Consider the following 18,790-nt stretch of genomic DNA (forward strand, 5'->3'; position numbering starts at 1 on the left):
GTTCAGTACGTCGAGCGCACATACGCTACTGGTCCATCGTACACCTTGCGTCCAAGCACGATGTAATAAATCACCGCCAATACAATGATTCCAACAAATATCACTGGAGACCAGTTTACCGTCGACAGAGTGACCGGTGTGGTGATCGGGAACGGTATGAAGATGATCAAGTAGATGCCATAGATCATCGCGAAGATGTTGATTGGCATGCCAAAGCGACCGAGGGTCCAGTCGCCCTTCGGTAGAGGCCTCCCAAACATGCGGCGCCAGACCAAGCAGCCGATCGAGATCTCGTAGGTGAAGACCATACCAAGGAGTTGGCTGACAGAGTATTAGTTTCGAGGACAACTCCGGAAGATTTGTGAAACTTACACAGATGTGATGGCATTGAACGCAATAGAGCTCCCGAGCGAGATCAGGCAGATCAGCACCGAGAACATGTATACCACGATCACTGCTCGAGTGGGGCAGTTTGTATTCCGATCAACCTGCATTTCGTTAGCAGAGGCCTCGAAAAGACACCAGATCAACACAACGCACCTTCGCAATCCAGCTCGAGAATGGCAGCCCTCTATCACGAGCGAAAGCCCAGACTTGTCGAGAGCACGACGCCATGTAGTTGATGGCACTGAACATGATCAAGACGACCTGGATGGATGTCAAAGCAGCCGATCCTGATGCAGATCCGGTAGCATTCTGGAAGACGGCCATGAAAGGGAAACCAGTGGGAGAGTCGAATGCTTCCTCGAGGTTGGCCAATGTGAAGCAGTAGGTAATTAGCATGACGAAGACCATGAGACCATTGACGATATAGGATGCCACCATTGCTTTGGGCACGACACTGGAAGCCCGTTTGGTCTCTTCTGCCATGTGAGCTGCAGCGTCCGATCCAGTCAATCCCCAGACGAGCAAGATCTGTCCGGCCAACATGCTCAAACCCAGACTCCCCCAACCACCGTCGTCCGTAAATGTGGTGAACACTTCTTTCGTGGTGAGCCGATTCCCCGTGGAGAGTACCCAGAGAACGACCAGCGTCGATACATAGCCCACGATAACCAGGACGAACACGATTCCTTCCAGCTTCGGCAACTTCCTGCTGAGGAAGACATTGCAGATGAAGTTGATCGAGATCAAGGCGAAGGCATAGAGGTAAGCTTTCCAGGCAGTGGCGGTGTAGTTGGGATGCAGCAAGATAATGATGCCTTGGATGAGGTTGCCAGATAGGAAAACACCGCTGACAGTCCCGCAGCACCACGCCAAGGTCGAGAGCCACCCACTGGTATAGCTGATGACCTTCTGCAAAGACGGAGGTGCGAACTCGCTGGCCCAGTGGTACTGACCGCCGGCAGTAGGGGCCATGCTCGCCATCTCCGCCAGGGACAAGGTGATGAACAGGAACGATGCAAAATTGACCAAATACATAACAATGGTGCCACCAGTATTGCCATCGATCAATGCGCTGGTCGTGGAGTTTGGTACAAAAATCCATCCCACCATAGCGACGACCGTAAAGGCCGTGATGCTGAGTATACGATATCCTCTGTCAAACTCTTGTCCCTTGCCCAGCCTGACCATGTCCGCATTGTCACGGACCAGGGCATCGTTGGATATCTTCTCTGGATCATGCTCATCCGGAACGTTCACGCCATGGTGACCGATATTGTCGATGTCGAAACCGGCCGATTTTTCGAGCTCCATGACGGGCGAAGTCGTCTGCTGAAGGCTCAACACAGCTTGTCTCCAAGATCCCATAACGCTTCGTCGTCAGCCATTTTATTCCAAGTCGGCACCGACGGCGGCAAGCTGCTGCAGCGAGCTTGGCCGCTGCAGGTCAGGTCGAGGTCCATGCAATGGCACGTGGAGGAGCCAAGGTGATATGGTGTTGGGGCAGTCCAGCCGCAGCAGTGCGACGCTTTATGAGCACCCTGCAGCTGCGAAAAGAGCAGTGCAGCCAAGCAGATGTTGCGGTCAGACCCGTGGAAAGTACGGACCGTGAAGGATTACGCTTGCCTCGCAACTTCTGCTTTGGGAGATTGAGTTTGCTTCCTGCAAGCCCGCCGATTTTTCGACGTGGGGTGGCAGGAGCAGGTGGTCGAGTCTTCGAAGGCTCCACGGTGTGAAACTGGTGCTATGGGCGAGCGAAAAGATGAGCCGATACGTTGGTGGAGTATGAAAATTGAAGAAGATGGATAAGTTGTGAAGACTTCGTCAAAGTTGTCGAAACATCTCCGTCCAGCTGTCTTCAGCGGTTGTGGCGCTTGTCACACAGCTGATCGGGGCGGATCGTCCTTCGGAAAGTCAAACATGCTCCCGAAGATTGCGTTTGAGCAAAACGTCGCGGGTCGCACCAACAATGGAGAAGATTGGACATCAGATCCAAGAGCTCAGGAGCCTAGAAATGGGCATCACCCCTCGATGGAAGTGCTGGTGATGAAGCTCGCGTTTTGGTCGACGATACTTTGTTGCCGCAGGGAACACCTGCCCATAAACTGGATTCAAGACCGGACGATAATGCCACGCCCTGGCAAGCAGTGATGAGCAGACCGTCTGCTAGACACACAACAAGATGGCTCCCCGAATTACCAAGGACGAGCAAGGAGGTAAGATCGTCTTGGCCTTCTCCTTGATGCTGGCCTACACAATCATATCAGTCGCCATACGTCTACATACTCGATGGCCGTGGAACAAACTGTTCAAAAGAGAGGACGCTGTGCTCCTGATAGCAACAGCCGTCACCATCGGTTACACCGCGACTCTAGCCTTAGCCGTCGAAAACGGATATGGAACACGATACACCGAACGTACGACCGCCCACGTGAGCTTGCCCGACGTAGAGAGGACGATTTCGGTCAGCTTTGTCCTCTTGTTCCTAGCGGAGGGACTCGGGACGATATCATATGGTCTTTTCCTCGTGAGTCTGGCGGAGGACGATGGTGGTCATCGAGTTGCCTTGGAAGCTGGATGTTTTCTCGAGGCAGTCTTCACCGGGGTTGCTATTATCGTAGCATCAGTATATGCAGCTCGTCGAGAGTCATTGAGTGTACGGCTTTTGAGGATTTGGAGGCATCGCACCCAGCTGATCAGTTCTAGGCCCCGATCTGGATTACCTTTGGAGTCATACAGGGTGCCATATTGCTCCTACTCTTCAGTTCCATTGCCAGTATGCTTCTAGTGAGTCGAATGCATTGGTGGAAGAAGACCAGAGCGATCCTGTGGTTTGGGCTTTCGCTTCTGTGAGTTCAAGTGTGCAGACTTTGTACTTCTGTGTTTGAGCTGACATTGCCTTCTAGCCTGATAGGAGCAATCGTCGTTCGACTGACGTTCACACCTGCCAACATCTTCCACGCCGGATTCACAGCCGATACGATAGACCTACTCATCATCATGATCGTCGAGATGCATTTCCACATCATCAACGCAACGTATCCCAACCTTCTCGTCTTTGCGGAGAAAGCGACCACAGGCTTCATCATCAGTGGCGCCCCTCGAAATGATTCGATCACTGCCCTGCCCAGATCACAGGCCAGCCGCGATAGCGAGGAGAAGAGGAGCTTCAGTCTTTCGCAGCGGCTCAAATTCTTGTCTCGCCATTCACCGGACAAGAGTCAAACACAGAGCAGGAGCAGCGAGACTGAAGCAGGAGGTTCACAAGACAGTGGCTTTGCCGGCGATTGACAACAATCTCGAAGCCGGCCATTGCCACTATACTTTCTTGAGCTTTGTTCTCTGCTCAATACTGATTTACAACATCCTCAGGACATCCGGGCATTCCAGACCGCGTAAAAGCCGGCTTAGTCCACATACGTGGAGAGCGAGCGATTTCTCGTCGAGTATCAGGGACACAGAACGTATCGCTCACGCAATCGAGTTACACAACTTCGAAATCCAGCAGGAAGCGGACTGTCCAACACTGGCTGCTTCCTCCGCTTCGGCCTCGCTCCGTGGACCCGTGGATTGCATGATCTCGGCTGGACCAAGCAGCTTCAGCAGCTCAAGCTCCCTTCTTTTGTCATCGCGACCCCGGAGCGGCTAAAACCTGCCAATTCCAACGCCTCATGAATTGACCGGAATTTCGGAAATACAGGGCTAGTATAAGGTTTAGAGTAGTCAGTAGGGCTGGCATATGAAGGACGACAGACTATAACAGCAGGCCTACTAAAGTCGAAGATCGATCATCTCCACAAACAAGAAGATTACCACTCAGCAACATGGCACCAATTCGGATTGCATTCATCGGTCTCTCAGCGACTGGTCGGTGGGCAGCTCGTGCTCACTTACCATACCTCCAGAAGTCTTCGAAGTACCAGATCACGGGGATCTGCAATTCCAGCAAGGAGACGGGTGAGGCAGCAATCAAATTCTATGAGCTGCCATCTTCGGTCAAGGCATACGGTTCGGTTCAAGAGCTTGCCGATGATGCTGACTCTTTCGACCTTGCGGTCTGTGCTGTCAGAGTGTAAGTAAATGGGCCCATGCCTCGATGCATGTAAGAAGTTCCAGACTTACATCTTCTCAGAGACAAGCACTTCGATGCCGTCAAACCTATCATCGCCAAAGGAAAACAATGTTTCGTCGAATGGCCGCTCGGGAAGAATCTCCAGGAAGCAGAGGAGCTCCAAGCCATCGCACTAAAATCGGGCAACCCACGAACACTGGTCGGCGTGCAAGCTCGACGATCGCCCGTCGTCAACAAAGTCAAGCAGCTCATCGCCGACAACATCATCGGCAAAGTCCTCAGCGTCACAATCAGAGGTGCCGCGGGCATGTCTGGAGCCGTCGAAGAGGAAGAACTTGGCAGACTCTTGAACGATAAGAAGATCGGAGCTTCGGTTTTCAGCATCCATTTCGGACACATGATTGACTTTGTCTTGTATGCTTTGGGCCAGGATGTCAAATCTTTGAATGCCACTGTCAGTACGCAGAGGCCAACTAGCCAGCTCAAGCTCGCGGATGGTTCGCTGGAGGAAGTCAAGCGCGAGACGCCAGATCATGTTTTGCTGCAAGGAAAGTTGGCAAATGGCGCCCTCATTGATGCCGCTCTTCGCGGCGGACCAGCTTTCAAAGATACACCAGGCTTCGTTTGGAATATCTACGGCGAGAAGGGTGAAATCGAAGTCAGCGCTCCGGGGGTTGTGCTCAACGTCGGTTTCGGCCCTGCGGTTTCTGTGAAGCTTCATGATCACCAGAAGGATACTGTAGAAGTCGTGGACTGGAAAGTCGACGACGAGAATGAGAAGCTGCCTATCCCTTCACAAAATGTTGGGAGGCTGTATGAGGCTTTCGCGGAGGGGAAGAAGCAGGAGTACGCGGACTGGGAGGAGGCCGTGGAGAGACATAGGTTGTTGGAGAAGATGGTAGAGAGTTCGGAGAAGGGAGCTGCCGTTTCGCTTTGACGATGCCTCGAAGACACGACCAAAGCGTGACATGAACCGCATTAATTCATGATATTTGAGATATTCGCTGATGAAAGCATATTAACAGATATCAAAGTCAAATTCAGTACCATGCTCGCCCAGGTTGCCCAAATCAAGATTTGCTGCTTTCTCAGGCGGTATAGGCGTGGAGCACGCTTCTCCGATCTTGCACAATAGTTCCACGATGCCCTTGCCACTCGAGAAAGCGTACAGCTTCGCATACCTCGACCGAATGCTGATACTCACTTCAGTCCCGCTAGGAACGTAGACAAGCTCGCCGGCATGCAGATACGCAGGAGGTGACGATCCAAGGCCAAACTCCACGACACCTTCCACAAGCTGGAAAGCATGGTGTGTGCTCTGAAACTTTAGCTTCCGACTGTTTGCGAATAGATCGCTGTCGTGATGATGCGAAGAGCCTTCGATGGTGCCAATTACAAACTTGCCATTCGACTCGGCAGTTGTGATGAGTGGTCGACAAATCATTCCACCAGCCAAGTACGCCGGTCCGGAACCATTTTTGAGGAAGTAGGGCTGCAACGTCCCCGGCAAGCGATTCTCATCTTCCTCCCACGGTGACGGACCAAATTGTCTATGCTGAGGACAAGGCACCATATCAAATTGCTCGGCTGCCGCTTTGAGCTTTGGGATTAGAACCTCGAAAAGGTTCCGCTGATCGTCGAGGGGCCAGAGAGGTCCGGAGTATGGCTCGCCTATGAAGCGGAAAAATTCTTCCCAGCCGCCGGGAATTATGAGGCCAACCATTTCGGAGTGGTTACCGAGGATTTGGTATTGATGGATTGTGCCCTGCGAAGATGTCAACAGTCTAGACTGTGTGATTAGTTTGCGGAGCTTACAGGAGGCACACTGGCGAAGTCGCCGGGACCCATCGTACGACACTTCTCCCCAGCCCAGACGTTGACATTTCCCTTCAGACATAGGAAGACATCATGAGCCTCGCGATGGTAGTGAAACCCGATGGGATCACTTTGGCTTCCACTGCTTCCTACGATGGCGAACGCGTTCTCGCTTTCCTTGCCCGTCACCAAGAGCCGGGTCGCCGACTTTGATAGAGGGATGTAGATGATCTCGCCTTCCTGCGTCGAGATGACATATGGCAGTCCGGACTTTCCTGGCGGCACATCGGTGGCTCGCAAGATATTGCTACTCGACTGAGTGTGACCCTTGGGGGCTGCCATCGTCTCGAGGGGTCAGCTGCAGAGATCTTGGACTATGATTGAGACTCCCTCCTAAGTGATGAGAGCTCTGGGCGGACATGGCTCATGGCTCATATAGCCTTGCGTGGACAACGTGGAGAGGGGCGATCCAGATACCCAAGGGCGTGTCGTCGTCGACCCAGGCCTCGGAACAATGGCAAATGCCCTAACTCACTTGCCGTGCGGGGAACAGAAAAGTGGGTCCGTGGCTTCGATCTTTCTCCTTGTCGCTCGGCCGAACCTGCTTCGACCACTCGACGATTGCTCACTACACCCACAACAGAAGCCGTATCTGGCAACCGGATAGCTGGGGGCGTTTTGGGGCAAATGCTCGTGAAGTGAGCGGGACACTCAAGGTCCAGGTTCCGAACCACGATAAACCATGTGAGTCTGAGTGAGATTTCTGGCAGCTTCTCCCCAACAACTTCTCCCTTCCCTCCATCAACAACACCAACGCCTCGCCATGGATCAGCTTCCGCCTCTGGGCAAGGACATCCGCGATGTTATTCTACCAACACTGAAAATCTACGACCCATTACTGCGAAAGAATGCGGACAAGATCCGCTCCATAAAGAAAGAGACCCATTCATACGGACCTTCGGAACGGCAGCAGCTTGATGCCTACCATGCAGCAAAGCCCAGACTCATCAATGGTCGGCAAGCGGTTCTTGTGTTTCTCTACGGCGGTGGACTAGTCAATGGCCACAAAGTGCTTCCTGGCTACGCCGACGACCTCTGCCACGCCAACGTTGCGGCTTTCTTCGCCTCGCATTATGGGTACAACGTTGTCGTCCCAGACTACCGACTGGTGAATTCTCATGATGCCAAGTTCCCTTCAGGCGGAGAGGATGTTGCTTTGGCTGTCGAGTGGGTCTTTGAGAATGCTGGTACCTTTGGCCCTGAGCCAATTGATCTTTTCATCATGGGCAACTCGGCAGGTGGTGTGCATCTGTCTACGTTCCTCTTGCATCCAGATTCTGCGACGGCGAGAGCAAAAGTCTTGAACGGGAGCGGCGTGCGGTTGAGAGGCGCCATCCTCCTGTCCGTTCCATTCAACTTCGACTATTCGCATCCGAGCCGCGCAGAGGTACTCAATACCTACTTCGGAAACCACAAAGCCTTCTCTCCACAAGGACTGCTGAAAACCGCCCAGAATCAAGGAAGCATTGACTTTATTCAAGCCGGAGTCAGAGCTTTCATTCTGGACGCAGAACTTGACCCGGAGGACGAGATCCTGCAGACTCGGGACGATTTCATCAAGCAGTGGATGCTCGATACAAGCAAAGAAAACCGCGGTGCATTGGCTGTTGATTGGATGCCTCGCCAAAACCATATCAGTCCGTTTTGCAGTTTGAGTACGGGACTCGAAGAGGAAGAGGCCTGGGGTCATCAAGTGGGTGCCTTTTGCGACAATATCAGAAAATTTCGACCTTCCTAGTTGATGATGCTGTCATTGTGATGGTGCCGCAATACTGTGGCTCAGAGTCACTGTCCAGGTGTTCACGATGTACTAGACGTACAATGTATAAGAATGCAGCTGCGTGCGGGTCAACGAAAGCGCAGACCACACAAGTATTTGCTCGCGCGAAAAATGCCTCACAGCCACACCATTTCATGCCTGCTGCGGATCTGGGCGACTAGAAGCCATCGATAAGGCCAATCAGTTGCTATTGTAGCTCCCAATGTGGCGGAGCTTCGTGGCCTCGATCCTTCAAGCTCGATACAAAAGGGCACCACTTCACCTCTTGCATTATTTCGCGGCCAGCTCTCAAATTCCACCGTCCTTCCCAAGCGTTACGCCATGGAGAACACCCACGATTCGGTGCCTCCGCCTTATGTGGCGCGGCCACCACCAGCGCAAGCTTCGTCATCGTCGAGCTCACGATACCGAACACTACCACAACCAGTTACCTACATAGTCTGGATGAGTGGCAAAGCTTTCCGCTCGTTTACCTCTCATGAGCTGCCGGCAATTCTCGAGTCCACGCACAAGGCTTTCGATCCCAGCATACCCACTTCATCCATCCGCATCATCACACACTTCTTGCACAACAACGATGGAGCCTGGCTCCATGTCGGTGGCTCGGGTGATGCCACTATGAAGGTTCGGTATGTGCGAATCGTCGCCGAGGTACCAATGGTTGGCAACATTCGCCTGTCACTGGAGCGGAAGCAAGAACTCATGGCAAGAATCGTGACAGCGGTGGAGCGGTATGAAGGAAAGAAAGCGAAGGAGACAGAGATTGACGTTGTTGTCAGAGAGATCAGCTCAGAGGATGAACACTGGGTGCGGAGGCAAGTCTTATCGTGAGAGTCGAGACTTTGCCGTGCTTGAACTTGGACAATGCGACTCGACGGCTTTCCTCGGCTTTTCCCTTACTACCTGGCGAAACCGCAACCACAAGCATGATGCTATCGTCTTATGTCAATTGGCTCCTCCCTCCCTGGGAGACTGCATCACAGAGGCTGTTTGAATTTGAACGAAAACGTTGTCTAATCCACGACGGGAGCTGACAAGAAGCAAGTGCTCGAAGATCACCCTTTTACATGTCGAGAAGATGATACCAGTCATCTGCACCGCTCGAGTGGAGCCGGAAGTAGGTGAACATGCCTATGCATCTTGTCAAGCCTTCGGTCAGCTCATCCGCTCTGTCCCAGCTCATCAACAACTTCCTGGTCGAAACCTATAACGGCTATCCAGAAGCTGCTCAAACTCTGGTCGTAATCACACACAAAGACTGGTCACTCTACAACGACAATGAAGCACTTTTGAGCCCAGAAGAAGCCACGAAGCAAGGTTCCAAAGCCCTCACTCACGGCGGAGGACCGATGAAAGTTCCGTCGAGGCCACCTTGGACTGAAACCTTTGACCCCCCGTGCCTTGGCCAATCACCAGATAAAGCAGCCCAGAGTTTGCTAGAGGCCAATAAGGCTCCAGGGTCATTGTCTAGAGATTACTGTATTATTCTGGACGAGCAGACTCTAGGCGATCGCTCTGTGCTTCTAGTGAAGACTCAGTGCAGTCCGGGCGAAAGACTGCCTTGTGAACATGGAGACTCCTCGATTGTGGTAGTAAGGGCGTCATTCAAAGAAGCTAACGGAATTATACAATCCGTCAGTGTTGGCCACGGGTCGTTGGCGGAGATTTTGTGGAATCAGCAACATACTAAAGACCGACTTTAGAAACCGGTATTGGGCACCAGCTTGACCGAAACTCCCGGCACTTTCTGAGTTCTAGCAAATGATCCGTACATTGCGTAAGCCTTGTTCTTTCATCAATCCAATCATCTGCGACCGTTTTCGGAGCGAGTGGTCCTACAGCCTTGTTCCTTACCTCTGTCAGCTAGCCGCAAGGTTTCATACCTTTCGAGCAGCAGAGCCCAAACCTAGAAGGGGTCCCGCTGGGCGCAACATCCACCGGCAATTGGTCGTGAGTTACCAGCAATGCAGGATGGAACGAGGATGGGACCGAAACCTCTCGTGACCTCTAGTTGATACAAAAGGAAAGACTATCCACTTCAGTCCAACATGTGCTTTCAACATACATTTGCTGCCGACTGACGAGTTCTATCAGCGACCACAATGCCTCACAAAGAAGTTGCAAAACAACCCAGTTCTACACCGGGAATCATCAGTTACCTCTCCAGCGAAGGGTACCCCGACAGCAAGAAAGTCCTCCTTTTGGGCTCTGCTAGCGATAAATTGCGGAAGCACGATGAGCACGCTGCGCTCATCACCGACATCAAGACATGCGACGAAGAGTTCACCCTAGACAAGAATGGGTTCCAACACATTGTCGAGCCAATATCACTTCGCCGTGAAGACTGGTCGTAAGTGGTCATTCGTGAAAGAGCACTACAATCCAGAAGTGGCAGATATGTTGAAACGAGTCACTGGAGCAAGTGATGTGCTGTGCATGGCGCACTTGATCCGAAGCAGCACATGGGAGGAAGCCCAAGAGGAGACGAGGGAGGTACTGCAACGAGAAGGCGGACACGGTTTAGTCCAGAAGATGAACCCCGCGAGAACTGCACACTGCGATCAAAGCTACACCGGGGCTGAACAGATTCTGCGAATCAATTTTGATGAGGAGCGTGTTAAGGAGATTATGAAGAAGCGATGGGGTAAGTTTAACAGTTCCCCCCATCGAGACCTTCTCGATGCGTTCTTACTCTTCCCAGCAATCATCAACGTGTGGCGCCCCCTTAATCCCATCCGTCGAGATCCTCTCGCCGTCTGTGACTGGCGCAGCCTCTCCGAAGCCGAAGACCTCGTCGGGCTGGACATCATTCTTCCAACACCGGGAAAACACAGAAATCTCGGAAAAGCCCACGGAGAATCACACGCTCCGCATGTTTGGAATCGGTGGGATATCAAATACAATCCGAATCATAAGGTACGACCTACCACCGAGCGTTCGAGAATTTGAGACTGATATCATAACAGTGGTATTATGCCTCGAACATGACTCCTGATGAGGTAATGTTGCTGAAGATTTTTGACTCGAAGAAGGATGGAAGAGCGAGGTGTTGCCCACATACGTCTTTTGCCAGTGAGATGGATGAATGGCCTGCGAGGGAGAGTGTGGAGTTGAGGACGTTGGTCTTCTGGGACGAGGATGCTGAGTAACGACTCAAGTGTTCTTTTGCTGCTGTGCGAACGCCTTCTACTAACGATGTTGCACGATGACATCGCAGAAGCCTTTCTCTCACAATGACTGGAAGGCAACGACGACTGCGGCTCATCTTTCTATGCCCCGATTATCCGACCAATTTGGCCTTGCAGCCCAGCGAGAATGCCATCTCATGAAGAGCCTCGATCTCTTGCGGCGTGTAAGGAATACCATTCTTCTCTCTTACCTTCTGCCTATCCGCCTCAATCTCACCAGGCGTGTAAATCTGCGCCACCCCTTGCGCTGGATCACATTTTCGAATACGATGGAGCAAAGTATCCATCCGTTCAATGTATTCTTCTTTGGATCCAAGGAATGCTTCCGGTTTAAAAACCATGAACCAATGCCCGACACCTTGCGGCTTAGTTACGTCTGAATACTGGTCGTGGACGTCGCCCGCGAAGGAAGCACCGGTCAGGAGACCACCGAATATGTCCATCATGGCGGCCAAGCCTGAGCCTTTGGGACCTCCTATAGGGAGCACTGTGCCTTTAAGGGCAGCGTGAGGATCTGTTGTCGCTCGGCCTTCGGCGTCAAGCATCCAGCCCTCTGGAATTTGTTCGCCTCGTCTGGCGGCTTTGCGGACTTTGCCCTGCCACAGTCGTCAGTCAGGATTCGAGAGTTAACTTGCAGAAGCCTACCCTGGCCACAACAGAGGGCGACATGTCCAGCACGAAATCGCCCTTTGCACCGCCCGGAAACCCAACAGCCATCGGACTTGTCCCCAGAAGTGGCTCTCTGCTACCCCAAGGCGGCATTGAGCGGCTTGCATTCGTGAAAACCATTGCCCCGAAGCCTCGTTCGATCGCCTGCAGAAGATATGTTGCTCCCATGCCAAAGTGACTGCTGTTTCTGACGGCTGTGATACCTACGCCGAAAGTCTCGGCCATGCTGATGCACTGCTCAATTGCTTCGTGCCCGGCGACGAAGCCGAAACAGCTTTCGGCATCGATGGACGCCATCACTGGGGTTTTCTGCTCGATATGGAGTGAGGGAGATCTGGATGGAGAAGAGTCAAAGTCAGTCGTTTGAGAAACACTCGCAAGCCTAGAGAAAGGTATGCTCACTAACATATTCAGGGATCCAGCTTCGATCCGTGCGATGTAGCCGGGCAATCGATTGATGCCATGGGTGTCGACTCCTCGCAGGTCTGCCAGAACAAGGGCATTCGCAACGACAACGGCGTGTTCATGACCGACACCGATGTGCTTTAGTACCTGTGTCGCCCATTCTCGAGCCTCGGCTGGAGAGATGTGAACTGCCCCGATAGTCATGATCTTGAACTCCATAGTCACGTCCTGAGCCATGTATTTGTGTTCTCGCACAATATACCAGCCTTGTCACGTTGAATCTGCAGCGACTTCGGTACTCCTGTGCTCTGTGCCCTGTTACGAAGCTGAAAGAAAGGGGCCCGGAGCCCTCCGCTGCACCGCTATCCTCCGCCACAACGCCATTCTCCGCTCACACTACATGGTCTGGACTATTGACAGATTCATATTGGTAAGTGCGACCGAACGCCACCCCCTCACGTAGGATTGATTTCGAAAATGCGAAAGCGCCGTTGTTCGAAGATATGAGAACATGCCGCGGGCTTTCCAATGTCGACGAAGTCGTGAAGCTGACCGATCCGAGCACTTTTAGTCTTTGATCTTCTACAGCAAATTGTCTTCAACCATCATCCCCAAAACTTAGCAGCCACATTGTGATCGCCAAACATGTTTTTCTTGAAGAAATTGTTACTTTCTAGGCATGGCAACGAACATCTGCCTCAGGAGGTCCTCAACTTTCGACTGGTTTATGGGATTGTTGGTAAGAAAGCAACATCAACTCTACGTGTAATCAGTGCTGACTTTCCGAGTCTATGGCTTCATGGGCGCCGTACGTGGTCTAGATGAAGGCCTCATCGGAACAACCACAACTCTGCCATCTTTCTCGCGACAATTCAAGCTGGAAGATCCGTCCTTGGACGCGGATGCACAAGCCAACAGACTGTCAAACATCACGTCGATGGTACAGCTTGGATCCATTGCTGGGTCTCTCGTGGCATTCTTCCTCACAGATCGAATTGGACGAGTATGGGCAGTTCGAGAGCTCGTTGTTATATGGAGTGAGTACTGCCTACTGTGTCAAGCTACTGTCTCGTGGTTTCTGACTGACACGTTCACATAGTGATTGGCATCGCAATCTACCTAGCCGCTGCAGCGAACGGCAGCCTAGGCATGGTCATCGCAGGTCGTTTCATTGCAGGCATTGGAATAGGGCAGACAACCGTCGTAGGCCCGACATACCTGGCTGAAATCGCACCTGGTGCGTTTCGTGGCCTGGCCGTGTCGGTCTTCGCTGGCATGGTCTACTTCGGAACTATGTTGGCATACTTCGCTGCTTGGGGCTCATCGTTGCATATCAGCGACGACTCTCAACTGCAATGGATTCTTCCTAACTTGCTACATGTCTACTTCGCAGCCCTGATTGCTTTGGGATCTTTCTGGTCGATTGAGAGCCCCAGGTGGCTTGTCAAAGTCGGAAAAGTGCAAAAAGCTGGGCAAAATCTTGCGAAAATTCGCGATCTGTCGGAAGATCATGAGTTCGTGACTGCAGAGATGAAGGATATCAGTGACCAACTGGAACGAGAAGCAGAAGCCACGAAGAGCACAGGATTCTTGGCGAGACTGAAGGAATTCGTGGTCCCGGCACCCAATCGATACCGATTGATGCTCTCTGTCATGACACAGCTTCTGAGCCAATGGTCTGGGGCATCAAGTATCACCATATACGCACCACGCTACTTTGCCATGATCGGGACGTCCGGGACTGAAGGCCGTCTACTCGCAACAGCCGTGTTGGGAGCCGTGAAGCTCTCCACTGCCATCATATGTGCAATCTTCCTGATCGACTGGATTGGGCGCAAGAGATCCATGCTCGGTGGCATCACAATCCAATCTATCGCACTTCTCTATGTCGCTCTCTTCCTTCAGATCAGTGGATCTGCTGATAAAGCGGGAGTGTCTCAATCTCCAAGCACCAAGCGAGCTGCCACCGGAGCTGTTGCTATGATATATCTCTCTGGCGTCGGTTGGGCGGCTGGTTGGAATACTATGCAGTACCTTATGAGCGCTGAGACGTATCCGCTGCAGCTTCGAGCGCTGGGAAGCTCTGTGGCTATGGTGTTGCATTTTGCCAACCAGTAAGTGCATCGACCCTCTACGCTTCTTTTGCTAACACCTCTACGGATTTGGAAACTCCAAGGCTGTGCCTGAGATGCTGATCGGGCTCACAAATCCTGGCACAATGTTCTTCTTCGCAGCGGTGTCCGCAATCGGGCTCCTGTGGGTGTGGTTCTTCGTGCCAGAGTTGAAGGGTATGAGCTTGGAATCCGTCGATGCAGTGTTTGAGTTGCCATGGTGTAAGTCTTTAAAGCAATACGAGTTGGAAACGCTGGCTGACTGATCTTTTAGATGTCATTGGACGTAGAGGTCCTCAGCTGGTGCACGACCTGGAAGATCATGAAACGATTGAACGCATTGCGGAGGCCAAGGGCGATGCTGTGACGATCGAGCATTCTGAGAAGGTAAAAGGCACGCATTAGAGTCACCTTTGGCTCTTGGGACAGATATGAGAGTTTGTTCCTTTGAAGGAACATGATCATTGGAACGCCAATACTGCTCAACAACAAGGCTATCGAGCATCATCAGAAAGCCACTAATGGGCTCGCGTACGTGATCAGTGATATACTCGAGGAACCAGCGTCATTTGTGTCAGACAGAACACGTTGTATGGGTGCATCTTCTGCTTGAAATATAAAAGGAATCGATTCTGAAAGATTGTTCTGGTAACGAAATATCACGAACGACAATGAGTCTAGTATGTAGCTCAGCCATCATTTCGTCTCCATGGTCGCCATCCTCGATGCTCTCTCGGTGCTTGGCTAAAACCCTTGATCCAGTAGAAAGCTCTGGATGTACTGGTATGCAGCAGCTGCGGAGAAGTGCAAGTTCAGACCATGTCCTGCGTTCGGTGCTAGATAAGACCCGGAGTTCTTTGGCGAAAGCGACGGGTAATACATAGTTTGGACCAAGGCCGACTGGTCGGTAGGATGACTGCAGTTTCCCATGCAGAACGGGAAGTCGTTTTCGCCATTGATTACGGCAATCGGCTTTGTCCAATTCGCAGCAACGAGAGTGCCGTTAGGAGTGGCGGGCGGGCTCAACATCTCTCCGATTGTCTGTGTCCCTTTCTGTGCGTCCGCCTGAGCAACGATAGCGGGGTCGAAACCGCTCACATTGGGCGCGAAGAAGTCGAGCTGCATGCCTTGATCGGTCTGGGGGCAGGTATAGCCATTTTCGAGCCCGGCAAATCGCCTGGGGTCTGCGAAAGCAGCGATCGTGGTGTCGCTCGCAAATGCGAAAGCAAGACCTGAGCTTGCTGTAGCATTTGTGCTGAAGCCTGTGAGGATGGCTGCGTCAAGAAGGCTGGGGTAGTCGATGTTGAGGGAGTGGGTAAGCGACGATCCAAACGAATGACCAACTCCAATGACCTTTGAGAAGGGCTTAGACGAGAAAGTGCCGTTGCGGAGGAGGTTGACAAGGGAGTGTGCTAGCTCGAGCTGGATTGGAGCTTGCACGGTAAGAGAGTCGGGATGCTGACTATCACCGACGCCCAGACGATCGTAAAAGAACACCGCATGGTTGGCCTGTGTAGTCGCAGCGTCGACATAGCTATATCCTGGCGCAAAGTCCCAATAGAATCGGTCGAAGCCGACGCCATGGGTCAACAGTTGTACGATTGAAGGAGGTTTCCCAGCTCTTGCGGCATCTGCTGGCACACAGAGGGTTGCAGCGATAATGAAGTCTTGTTGCACTGTTTCGAACTCTGGTGCAGGCTTTGCTGACCCAGCATGGATGCTTGCCGACACAATGAAAGCCGTCAGAGCAGTCTGGTCTCCGGGAACGGCAGAATGAGGTAGTTTAGCATTATGCCCCGTTGCTGCGTTCACAGTGATTGAGCCGGACACGCATATCGATTGTCCACCTCGTGAAGGGTGCGTGGTCGCGTCCTTGAAGCCCACGGTGCTTGGGGGTTTGACATCGTTCGAGATGGTAGATCGGATGTAGTAGCTGGGAGGGAGTCCCCAAGTAGTGCCACAAAGAGCAATCAGGAGAAGCAGGCGCAGCATCTAATCGGCTTGCGAATGTCGCTGGGCACTTGTATCGGGCGAGACAGTCGCTGTACGCAAGGAAGATGGTAATGTGGTGATCATGGCCCGGTGTGGCTTCCGTCTTGCGAATATAACACTACATCAGGGCCGGACATGCCGTGCAGCAGCACCGGCCGTTGTCACGCAGCGATCGGGCCGTGTAATGAACAGATGAACAGCCGCGCTATTCTTGGCAACGATGAGATAATGACGCGGATTGAGCATTCCAAATTGATGAGATAGAAGGGACGCCTATTATAAACGACCACAGGGGCTCAGCTCTGACCTTTGGCAAACGACAAGGAGCGATTGTAATAGTTCATACTCCGGAGCTTCCGCGGAGCCTGGCGCAGGGTCTCCTATTTTTGTTCCATGGCAGCCGTCCGCGCGAAGGGTAATGAGAATCACCTCGAAACATGACCGTCAACAGAGCCAAATGGATTCTTCCAGGCTACGTAGAGAGTGTTCTAATATAATTCTTCTCCCTGCACTAATCGATATAGCAAGTCGTTGTTGTTGTGGGGAACAGACTGGTCGATGTCGTGGAGACGTTGTAAGCCACTTCATCTTCCACGCACTCTGTGATACTCTACTAGTGCGATGAAGTACTCGCGGCGGTGGGTCAAATGTGGAGGATCATGTGGGTTCGCAGCTGTATGGTCGCGCCTGCAGATGATACAAACATGGTTATCATGTGTCTACTTCGACGCCACATTCGTTGTTATAGGCAAACCCTATGTCTTACCCGCAGGAAGGATGATCCAGCTGCTTTCGCGATTCGTTAATAATCGGATGAGCATGTTGTACATCACATGACCAGGACTGAAGGATTCCGGTCTAGCTTTTGGCGGTCGATGTCAGATAGAAGGACTCTGAAGTTTACCAAAGAACGCTTGAACGTGTGGGAGATCAACGCATATAAGCGAGCTTACACAAGCACTTTTGTTGTGACAATTGACGCTCTCGCCAGCCACGATCTCACTAGCGTAGGAATATTGTAAGCTTGTTGCATTGTGGGCACGTGCGAGTGATTGCGGTGCGGTACAGGCGATGTTGACATGATTTGGGGAGAAGTTGGTGTGCGAACATCTGTGAGGCTCTCTGCGAGACATGCGGGCACCAAGGTGCTCCTCAATCAGCTGAGATCGGGGTCACTATGTCCTGTACTCTGATCGTAAACCTGCAGATCCGTACTCGATATCATTTTCAACACCACAGGCAAGATACGTGAAGCCACGGAAAGCCGGACTGACCTCAAAAAGCGAGCCTAGGCCATCACAAGCCCGACAAACAGTACTCGACAACGCCATCTACCAGAACGCTTAGCTCCATTCTGAAGTTCGAAGAGAATTGGTTGCGTCCTTCGTTATTGGCTTCAAGTGCACAAGCCCATTTTATCGTGGTCATGATGGAAAGAGACCATGAGAGCAGATCGCCAGATCTACGGGTGCTTCTTACAAGAGTTTTGGATCATCTTGGGTACAATCAGAGCTGGGGCACATTTCTGCCTCCCCGTGTCGGGGGACGGGGACACATCGACGCTGCCGCATGCAAGCTGGTGACCGCCTACAACCGCAAGTATTGTCAGAGTTCGGCCTCCCAAGCAGTCTCATATGAGCCAAGCTACTACAAAACGAACGATACTGCAGCATCCGCGGATGAGAGGCTTGTAGTTCAAGCTTTGCAGGCTATCACAGACGCTATCCAAGCTGAATCAGACACTGCTGCGAGTCGTAACGCGCAGGATCTCGCGGAGGCCGTCATTTCAAGGCCCCTGCTCCTGCGATGCGACGACTTTTCCTGTGCAATACTATTCACCCTTCTCGATCAAAGCTTCAAAATTCCTTGCGCAAAGGGTTTACCCTCACCATTTGAAGATCCAGCGTTCTTCTACCTTCAACCAGTGTAGGGCAAAAGCGTACCGCCAGACTGTGGAAAGATTCTGCACACAATGGCGCACAAAATTCTGATTCTCCTCCCTCGACTGATCGCAGAGACAAGGTCGTTTTTACAAGGCGAGGAACCAATCTCGTCAGGATCTTGCCTGGGGGACTTGCGCGCACGGCTCGAAGAAGCACTCGCCAGACCCGAAAACAGGAGCCTGGAGTCTGAACTGCTACACAGAAATCTCAAGAAAGCTTCATACGACGCTTTCAAGGGCATTCTCCAATGGCCAAGCGGATTTCTACAACAAGAGCAAGGCCGCTTGGCTGCCAATCTCATCATGTGCAGTTCTCCCATCACGTCCGGGGAATACGGAGGACTGGGTACATTTGCGAATTCTTTTCCGCAG

The 18,790-nt window shown here is 52.2% G+C and overlaps 12 protein-coding genes across 12 annotated transcripts; 8 read left to right on the top strand and 4 right to left on the bottom strand.

Moving 5' to 3' along the window:
• Positions 1 to 2: 2 nt before the first annotated feature.
• Positions 3 to 1,575, bottom strand: M409DRAFT_70180 (uncharacterized protein; the record flags this gene model as incomplete). Its single annotated transcript, XM_033818613.1, has 3 exons — positions 3 to 321; positions 373 to 488; positions 541 to 1,575. The coding sequence occupies 3 exons, from the start codon at positions 1,573 to 1,575 to the stop codon at positions 3 to 5; spliced, it is 1,470 nt and encodes a 489-aa protein (XP_033661775.1).
• A 991-nt stretch (positions 1,576 to 2,566) lies between these two features.
• M409DRAFT_28767 (uncharacterized protein) lies at positions 2,567 to 3,675 on the top strand (the record flags this gene model as incomplete). Its single annotated transcript, XM_033809174.1, has 3 exons — positions 2,567 to 3,040; positions 3,091 to 3,233; positions 3,291 to 3,675. The coding sequence occupies 3 exons, from the start codon at positions 2,567 to 2,569 to the stop codon at positions 3,673 to 3,675; spliced, it is 1,002 nt and encodes a 333-aa protein (XP_033661776.1).
• Positions 3,676 to 4,208: 533 nt separating this feature from the next.
• Positions 4,209 to 5,423, top strand: M409DRAFT_70181 (uncharacterized protein; the record flags this gene model as incomplete). The annotated part of the gene is made up of 3 exons (XM_033818614.1): positions 4,209 to 4,456; positions 4,517 to 5,361; positions 5,407 to 5,423. The coding sequence occupies 3 exons, from the start codon at positions 4,209 to 4,211 to the stop codon at positions 5,421 to 5,423; spliced, it is 1,110 nt and encodes a 369-aa protein (XP_033661777.1).
• A 51-nt stretch (positions 5,424 to 5,474) lies between these two features.
• Positions 5,475 to 6,613, bottom strand: M409DRAFT_28769 (uncharacterized protein; the record flags this gene model as incomplete). The annotated part of the gene is made up of 2 exons (XM_033809175.1): positions 5,475 to 6,221; positions 6,272 to 6,613. The coding sequence occupies 2 exons, from the start codon at positions 6,611 to 6,613 to the stop codon at positions 5,475 to 5,477; spliced, it is 1,089 nt and encodes a 362-aa protein (XP_033661778.1).
• A 481-nt stretch (positions 6,614 to 7,094) lies between these two features.
• M409DRAFT_28770 (uncharacterized protein) lies at positions 7,095 to 8,069 on the top strand (the record flags this gene model as incomplete). The annotated part of the gene is made up of 1 exon (XM_033809176.1): positions 7,095 to 8,069. One exon carries the CDS (start codon positions 7,095 to 7,097, stop codon positions 8,067 to 8,069), a length of 975 nt encoding a protein of 324 aa, XP_033661779.1.
• A 363-nt stretch (positions 8,070 to 8,432) lies between these two features.
• On the top strand, positions 8,433 to 8,942 carry M409DRAFT_28771 (uncharacterized protein; the record flags this gene model as incomplete). Its single annotated transcript, XM_033809177.1, has 1 exon — positions 8,433 to 8,942. The coding sequence occupies one exon, from the start codon at positions 8,433 to 8,435 to the stop codon at positions 8,940 to 8,942; it is 510 nt and encodes a 169-aa protein (XP_033661780.1).
• Positions 8,943 to 9,238: 296 nt separating this feature from the next.
• M409DRAFT_28772 (uncharacterized protein) lies at positions 9,239 to 9,814 on the top strand (the record flags this gene model as incomplete). Its single annotated transcript, XM_033809178.1, has 1 exon — positions 9,239 to 9,814. The coding sequence occupies one exon, from the start codon at positions 9,239 to 9,241 to the stop codon at positions 9,812 to 9,814; it is 576 nt and encodes a 191-aa protein (XP_033661781.1).
• Positions 9,815 to 10,213: 399 nt separating this feature from the next.
• Positions 10,214 to 11,260, top strand: M409DRAFT_70184 (uncharacterized protein; the record flags this gene model as incomplete). The annotated part of the gene is made up of 4 exons (XM_033818615.1): positions 10,214 to 10,448; positions 10,483 to 10,755; positions 10,813 to 11,027; positions 11,078 to 11,260. The coding sequence occupies 4 exons, from the start codon at positions 10,214 to 10,216 to the stop codon at positions 11,258 to 11,260; spliced, it is 906 nt and encodes a 301-aa protein (XP_033661782.1).
• A 131-nt stretch (positions 11,261 to 11,391) lies between these two features.
• On the bottom strand, positions 11,392 to 12,577 carry M409DRAFT_70185 (uncharacterized protein; the record flags this gene model as incomplete). Its single annotated transcript, XM_033818616.1, has 3 exons — positions 11,392 to 11,895; positions 11,945 to 12,302; positions 12,375 to 12,577. The coding sequence occupies 3 exons, from the start codon at positions 12,575 to 12,577 to the stop codon at positions 11,392 to 11,394; spliced, it is 1,065 nt and encodes a 354-aa protein (XP_033661783.1).
• Positions 12,578 to 13,018: 441 nt separating this feature from the next.
• On the top strand, positions 13,019 to 14,889 carry M409DRAFT_70186 (uncharacterized protein; the record flags this gene model as incomplete). Its single annotated transcript, XM_033818617.1, has 5 exons — positions 13,019 to 13,112; positions 13,162 to 13,410; positions 13,473 to 14,467; positions 14,550 to 14,706; positions 14,759 to 14,889. 5 exons carry the CDS (start codon positions 13,019 to 13,021, stop codon positions 14,887 to 14,889), a joined length of 1,626 nt encoding a protein of 541 aa, XP_033661784.1.
• A 339-nt stretch (positions 14,890 to 15,228) lies between these two features.
• M409DRAFT_70187 (uncharacterized protein) lies at positions 15,229 to 16,613 on the bottom strand (the record flags this gene model as incomplete). The annotated part of the gene is made up of 2 exons (XM_033818618.1): positions 15,229 to 16,372; positions 16,594 to 16,613. The coding sequence occupies 2 exons, from the start codon at positions 16,611 to 16,613 to the stop codon at positions 15,229 to 15,231; spliced, it is 1,164 nt and encodes a 387-aa protein (XP_033661785.1).
• A 1,292-nt stretch (positions 16,614 to 17,905) lies between these two features.
• On the top strand, positions 17,906 to 18,406 carry M409DRAFT_59677 (uncharacterized protein; the record flags this gene model as incomplete). The annotated part of the gene is made up of 1 exon (XM_033814262.1): positions 17,906 to 18,406. One exon carries the CDS (start codon positions 17,906 to 17,908, stop codon positions 18,404 to 18,406), a length of 501 nt encoding a protein of 166 aa, XP_033661786.1.
• Positions 18,407 to 18,790: the final 384 nt, after the last annotated feature.

Source organism: Zasmidium cellare (genome assembly GCF_010093935.1).
Source record: "Zasmidium cellare ATCC 36951 unplaced genomic scaffold M409scaffold_45, whole genome shotgun sequence".
Taxonomy (NCBI): Eukaryota; Fungi; Ascomycota; class Dothideomycetes; order Mycosphaerellales; family Mycosphaerellaceae; genus Zasmidium; species Zasmidium cellare.